This window comes from Heteronotia binoei, chromosome 9 (assembly GCF_032191835.1).
Source record: "Heteronotia binoei isolate CCM8104 ecotype False Entrance Well chromosome 9, APGP_CSIRO_Hbin_v1, whole genome shotgun sequence".
Classification (NCBI taxonomy): Eukaryota; Metazoa; Chordata; class Lepidosauria; order Squamata; family Gekkonidae; genus Heteronotia; species Heteronotia binoei.
The window spans coordinates 112226089-112233555 of record NC_083231.1 but is presented as its reverse complement, the minus strand read 5'-3'; the positions used below and the strand labels follow the sequence as shown (position 1 = coordinate 112233555).

Below are 7467 nucleotides of genomic sequence, written 5' to 3'. Positions count from 1 at the left end.
AGGGGTGGCCAACGGTAGCTCTCCAGATGTTTTTTGCCTACAACTCCCATCAGCCCCAGCCATTGGCCATGCTGGCTGGGGCTGATGGGAGTTGTGGGCAAAAAAAACCATCTGGAGAGCTACCGTTGGCCACCCTTGATATAGGAGATTGTAAGCCGCTCTGAGTCTCTGATTCAGGGAGAAGGGCGGGGTATAAATCTGCAGTCTTCTTCCTGCTGAAACCATGATTGGTGTTGGATATGCTGCTTTGAAAGATACCGTTCAGTTTCTCTCTGGTTCATTCTCTTTGGTTTGTTCTCTCTGGTTCATTCTCCAGCCCCACCCACCTCACAGGGTGTCTGTTGTGAAGGAGGAAGGTAAAGGAGATTGTGAGCCGCTCTGAGACTCTTCGGAGTGGAGGGCGGGATATAAATCCAATATCTTCATCTACCTCACAGGGTGTCTGTTGTGGGGGAGGAAGGGAAAGGAGATTGTGAGCCGCTCTGAGACTCTTCGGAGTGGAGGGCGGGATATAAATCCAATATCTTCATCTACCTCACAGGGTGTCTGTTGTGGGGGAGGAAGGGAAAGGAGATTGTGAGCCGCTCTGAGACTCTTCGGAGTGGAGGGCGGGATATAAATCCAATATCTTCATCTACCTCACAGGGTGTCTGTTGTGAAGGAGGAAGGTAAAGGAGATTGTGAGCCGCTCTGAGACTCTTTGGAGTGGAGGGCAGGATACTAATCCAATATCATCATCATCATCTTTGGTTCATTCTCTCTGGTTCATTCTCTTTGGTTCATTCTCTCTGGTTCATTCTCCATCCTGGTTCTTTGTCTCGATCAGGCACATCGACAAGCACCATAAAGCGGTATGCGTTAGCAACCCCGGTCAGCACCGATGCGGATGGAAGCTTCCTCTCCAACATTGTTTCCTCGAGCCCATTAAGACGGTCCAGAAGGGATGTATCCCCAAGTTCGAAGCAACTGTATTTCAACATAACAGCTTTCGGAAGGGATTTCCACCTCCGACTGCGGCCAAACACTCGACTGATAGCTCCCGGGGCAGTGGTGGAGTGGCACGAAGATTCGGTGGAAACTGGAAACGGCACTAACAGCGTTAAGTTGGGTCAGACTGGAGGTGTTGTGGACAGGATATGGAAAAAAGAATCTCTTTGGACCGATTGTGCTTATGTGGGCGACCTCGTGGATCTCCCAGGAACATCAGTCGCTATTAGCAACTGCGATGGTCTGGTAAGATATATTCCATATAACTTTTTTTTTTAATTAACTATTCTTTGATGGTAATACCACTTGCCAGTAACATCTGGCAACAAAAACATGAATGTTTCCAAGACGTTTTGTTTGAATTCCACCCCTGTTCCCTAAGCGCTCGGAAGGAGATGACTGTAGATTTATACCCCGCCCTTCTCTCTAAAGCAGGATCTCACAGCGGCTTACAATCTCCTTTATCTTTCCCCCCACAACAGACACCCTGTGAGGTAGATGAGACTGAGGGAGCTCTGACATAAGCTGCCCTTTCAAGGACAACTCCTACGAGAGCTATGGCTGACCCAAGGCCATTCCAGCAGCTGCAAGTGGAGCTACTTTATGTATGCTTTCTCTCAGTGGTCTTCCACCCAGAGGCAGACCAGCTTCATTTCTGCAGTTTTTTCATTCAGGATGTCCCACGGCATAGTCATTGCAGCAGTTTATGAGATGGGTAACCTTGAGAGCCAGTTTGGTGTGGTGGTTAAGTGTGCAGACTCTTATCTTGGAGAACCAGGTTTGATTCCCCACTCCTCCGCTTGCACCTGCTGGAATGGCCCTGGGTCAGCCATATAGGAGGTCCTATATGGCCTAGGACCTGCCTACCTTAGGGACCGTCTCTCCCCACACGTTCCCCAGAGAGTACTGAGGTCGGGTTCACAAAACCTGCTGGTAATCCCCGGGCCAAAGGAGGCCCGTCTAAAATCCACCAGGGACCGGGCCTTCTCAATAACGGCACCTTACTGGTGGAACCAGCTGCCAGAGGAAGTGCGGGCCCTGCGGGACCTAGGACAGTTCCGCAGGGCCTGTAAGACAGCCCTCTTCCGGCAGGCCTATAACATCTAACTGACAATGAGGATACCTTCTGAATGGAATAAAATGCACATACAGACCGCTGGTTTTATATTTATTTGTTTTATTAATTATGGTTTAAATTGTATCTGTAAATGCTTTTAAATTGAATCTGTGTAAATTATTATGTTGTAAGCCGCCCTGAGACACTTCGGTGAGAAGGGCGGGATATAAGTCTAAATATAAATATAAATAAATAGGTCTCCCAGGAGTTGTCCTTGAAAGGGCAGCTTATGTGAGAGCTCTCTCAGCCCCACCCCCCTCACAGGGTGTCTGTTGTGGGGGGAGAAGATATAGGAGATTGAAAGCCCCTCTGTCCTTGAAAGGGCAGCTTCTGGGAGAGCCCTCTCAGCCCCACCCACCTCACAGGGTGTCTGTTGTGGGGGGAGAAGATATAGGAGATTGAAAGCCCCTCTGTCCTTGAAAGGGCAGCTTCTGGGAGAGCCCTCTCAGCCCCACCCACCTCACAGGGTGTCTGTTGTGGGGGGAGAAGATATAGGAGATTGAAAGCCCCTGTGTCCTTGAAAGGGCAGCTTCTGGGAGAGCCCCTCTCAGCCCCACCCATCTCACAGGGTGTCTGTTGTGGGGGGAGAAGATATAGGAGATTGAAAGCCCCTCTGTCCTTGAAAGGGCAGCTTCTGGGAGAGCCCCTCTCAGCCCCACCCACCTCACAGGGTGTCTGTTGTGGGGGGAGAAGATATAGGAGATTGAAAGCCCCTCTGTCCTTGAAAGGGCAGCTTCTGGGAGAGCCCCTCTCAGCCCCACCCACCTCACAGGGTGTCTGTTGTGGGGGGAGAAGATATAGGAGATTGAAAGCCCCTCTGTCTTTGAAAGGGCAGCTTCTGGGAGAGCCCCTCTCAGCCCCACCCTCCTCACAGGGTGTCTGTTGTGGGGGAGAAAGGTAAAAGAGATTGTGAGCCGCTTTGAGACTCTGAGGTTTGAAGTGGAGGGCAGGATATAAATCCCATATCATCTTCTTCTTCTTGATTTCATCCTGGCCTTCTAGGCTGGTTTGTCAAGGCAGCTTTGTCCTTGGCCAGCTCAGCATGTTGTGTGTTTGGTCTCCTGGAACATAAGAACGTAGGAGAAGGCATGTTGGATCAGACAATGATCCATCCAGTCCAACGCTCTGTGTCACACAGTGGCCAAAAACCAGGGGCCATCAGGAGGTCCACCAGTGGGGCCAGGGCACTGGAAGCCCTCCCACTGTTGCCCCTCCCCCAAGCACCAAGAATACAGAGCATCACTGTCCCACACAGAGAGTTCCATCTTTTCAATCAAGCTAAATGAGTATTTAGAATCCTGAGATTAGGGGCAAGTGGGATTTCTGCGGCCGTATTACTGCAGTGCTCTGACCTGGGGGGCCCAGACTTAGCCCACTCTTGTTAGATCTCACAAGGTAAACAGAGTCAACCCTGGTTAGTACTTGGATGGGAGACCACCAAGGAAGTCCAGGTTTGCTCTACAGAAGCAGGCAATGGCAAACCACCACTGTTCATCTCATGGCTCCTCTACGGGATCTTCATAAATTGGCTGCAACTCTACAGCACGTCTCACCACTGTCACCACAGAACGTTGCACGGCTTTGCATTCCACTCTTCCTTGATTGTCGTCGTCATCATCATCTTCTTCATTTTGTAATTTCTACGTGTGTGCGAGTGTGTGCACCTGGAAGTCATGGTGACCTCAGGTGACTAACCCCTTACTGGAGACCTGGAGGATATTTAGAGAGAGGTGACGGAATAAAGCCTGCCCCTGCCTCCAGGCTCTGGTATTCCAAGGTGGTCTTCTATCCCCATACTTGCCAGAGTCTACTTAGCTTCCAAGATCTTATGAGATTGGATTTGCCTGGGCTATCCAGGTCAGGTCTTCCTTAATTGTCTCAAACTGGAGAAATTCCAAAGTATAACTCTGTGTTTCATTTGGTGTGTCTCTCAGGTTGTAGGTAGCTTCATCTCCTGAGGGTGGTGGCAGGGGCGAAGGGGGTGGAACCGCTGTCCCTCAGTATGCCTCTTCTACGTCTGCTGCATCGTGTAAAAGTTTCCTTTCAAAAGCCAGTCGCCATTGGTGTACAGTGTTCTTTTGTTTGTATCTGGTGTTCTTTTTTCGGTGGGCGATTTTTCCTGCAAAGGTTTGCGCTTCCCACGCAACACGCCCAGAGTTCTTCAGAAATCTTAAAACCCGAAACATTGAGCATGCTGTTAAAGGTTCTTCTTCGTTGCGCAAGCGGTTCCTGTGTTCAGCCTCTCGTTGTAGATCCTGAACTGCCCTTTGAGTTTCAGCTCTAGTCTTTAACAGAAGGTATGTATGAACCAGGAGACCATTTAAGGCAGGGATCCCCACCCAATCTAGCTACGACATCCACCAATACCTTGTCTGGTGCCCACTGAGTGCTTTTTTAGAATGTGGGCAGGCCTGAATGGGACTTTTTCCCAGCAAGGCTCCTCATTGGCCATTGGAGATTTGATTGGCCGTGCAGATTTTTTAAAAAAACGTCGCTTTGGTAGCAGCTGCCACCACAGCACAAATCTGTTCACTGTATGACTGAAGGCAGCCATTTTGAGTGGTTGGGTCCACCTCCTGCAGTGGCCATTTTGTTGCAGCCATTTTGCGGCTACAGACACCATGCTGTTTCAGAACTCCAGAGTTGCCGGCAGCCTCCAAAAGGTTGAGGACCCCCTTGTGTAAGTCAACAAAGATGATTTAACCAGGTGGTATAAACCAGGTGATATAACTAGGTGAGAACCAGGTGTGGTGTAGAGGTTAAGAGCGGTGGACTCTAATCTGCAGAACTGGGCTTGATTCCCCACTCCTCTTCCACATGCAGCCAGCTGGGTGACCTTGGTCAGTCCCAGTTCTCTCAGAGCTGTTCTCTCAAGAGCAGTTTCTGTCAGAGCTCTCTCAGCCCCACTTACCTCACAGGGTATCTGTTGTGGGGAGGGGAAGGGAAGGAGATTGTAATCCGCTCTGAGACTCCTTTGGGAGACCCACTCCGTCCTTACAAAGAATGAGCAGGAGCCTTGTGAGGAAGAGACAGGCTTTTTTGGTTCCACATAAAAACCATCAGTCTTGAAATCGGCGACGAAACATTTGACACCGACTAATGTGGACGGGCTTAATGTGGATGAACTTATTATTTATCCTACATCTCACTGAAAAAACAGTGGACTGAACAAGCAAGACTGCGAAGTGGGATAATTGGTTTCTTTAAGTTTCTGTGTTCAGTCTGGATGAAAGAATTCATTATAGGCTGTTCTCATGATTTTGGTTCATGGGTCTACAGTGGACTCTTAACCTTCTAAAAGCACCTGCGTGCACTTGAAAAGTGCCTGTGATTTTTCTGCAGACTGTTTTGAATTCATTTTGGTGCAGTCCATTTGAGAACAGAGGTCATGTCTCAGTGCCCGCGTTCATTCTTGTGTTTCATATTGCAGTCTGTTTAAGGTAGAAGCTTTGGATTATTAAAGTGCCTTTTGTGCACATTTATATCGTTTATCTTAGATTATTTAGGAGCAGAGTCTACTCAGAAAAGGAAAGGAAAGGTCCCCTGTGCAAGCATCAGTCGTTTCCGACTCTGGGGTGATGTTGCTTTCACAACGTTTTCACGGCAGACTTTTAACGGGGTGGTTTGCCATTGCCTTCCCCAGTCCTCTACACTTTCCCCCCAGCAAGCTGGGGACTCATTTTACTGACCTCAGAAGGATGGAAGGCTGAGTCAACCTCGTGCTGGCTACCTGAAAACCCAGTTTCCGCCGGGGATCGAACTCAGGTCGTGAGCAGAGTTTAGGACTGCAGTCCTGCAGCTTTAACACTCTGCTCCATGGGGCTCGTTAAAGTCTACTCAGAAGTAGAAACCAAAAGGGTTTTCCCTATTACATATATATGTTTTGATAGTATAGTTTCACCCTGACGTTTTTTTCATTTATAGTCTTGCTTAAATTCAGGGACCGCCCTTTTTCTCTATAGTATCTTTTCTCAAAGCTGGTCTGGGGGAAATATATGTGGGAATGTTGGGCTAGATATTCCTGTGAGATGAGATGAGATGATTCCTTGGTTGACTTAACAGAACCTGCCAATTTTATCTGTGGCAGAAGAAATAAGGAATCATGATAAAGGTCTTCTAAAGTACGTCTGGTCTGGAGAATGTGGACAGAGGAAGTTTTCTTGGCGACATCCTATGGCACTGCTCCGTGGTAGATTCAAGAAAGACAAGACAAAGCGTAACTGTGTGAAGTGTTGTACTTGCGGCCATTAGATGTTGTGACGGCCAATGGCTTGAACGTACAGGGGGAGGTCAGCCAAATTTATGGAGGTAGGTCCAAACAGGACTTCTGGACTGATTTCCCGCTAGCCTTATGCCACTGTTGCTCTCCTCTTCTCCGTGGAGCTTCTGTCAGATTTCACATGTTGGTCTGAAGCAGTAGAACAAAGCAGGAATCAAGTTTCACCTTTAAGACCAACAAAGTTTTTTTCAGAATAAGGGATATTGGCCGTTTAACTCATTACGTATACTAACCCATCTTGCACTATATTTTAATGTATTCTTTTTTTTTTTCTCCTAATGACAAACTACAGTGATGTAGTGATGTGTGTGACATGTTTACATTAAACCTCTGAGAAACTAATGCCCTTAGCGTTTGTAGAATCTTTCGGGCTCAAGTGCCGTGTTCTACTGGAGAAAGTTTTTCTTCCAGACGTTTCGTTCTCGGCTGCGGAGAACATCCTCAGTGGCGTTGCAGCCGGAGCAGGTGCTCTGACCTTCTTGGCTGCTGTGCATTGAGATGCACAGCAGCCAAGAAGGTCAGAGCACCTGCTCCGGCTGCAATGTCACTGAGGATGTTCTCCGCAGCCAAGAACGAAACGTCTGGAACGCCACTGAGGATGTTCTCCGCAGCCGAGAACGAAACGTCTGGAAGAAAAACTTTCTCCAGTAGAACACGGCACTTGAGCCCGAAAGATTCTAGAAACCCTAATGATGTTACCAGCCATGAAAACCTGAAATCTTTGATAACTAATGCCCTCATTTTAACCCAGAGCTAATATTGCAACAGGCTCTTATTTATTGCACTTCACACCTAAGGACATAGACATCAATCTGCTATTCCAATTTATATTGCCTTGTTGTTGTTTCGGCCCAGTCAACACAAACTAACAATCACCAGAGCCCAACTTGCGATTCTTTTAATCTGCTAAAAAAACATTTCCATGATTTTGCATACTGATTCAATGCCCGCTTTCTCTATATTTAGGGCTGCTTGCCATTCCACCCTACCGTTTGACGAAGTGTGCTTCTAGTGCGCAAAAGCTGACATTCTGAAGAAAACTTTGTTGGTCTTTACAGTGACTTTACGGTGACTTGACTCCTGC

The 7467-nt window shown here is 48.0% G+C and overlaps 1 protein-coding gene across 1 annotated transcript in view; it reads left to right on the top strand.

The window, feature by feature from the left end:
* Positions 1-223: 223 nt before the first annotated feature.
* Positions 224-7467, top strand: part of ADAMTS3 (ADAM metallopeptidase with thrombospondin type 1 motif 3) — a 205460-nt gene continuing 198216 nt past the window's right edge. Inside the window, exons 1-2 of the mRNA XM_060247412.1 lie at positions 224-275; positions 827-1233. Of these exons, the coding sequence (XP_060103395.1) occupies positions 224-275; positions 827-1233 (459 nt within the window). The remainder of the gene's footprint in view (positions 276-826; positions 1234-7467) is intronic.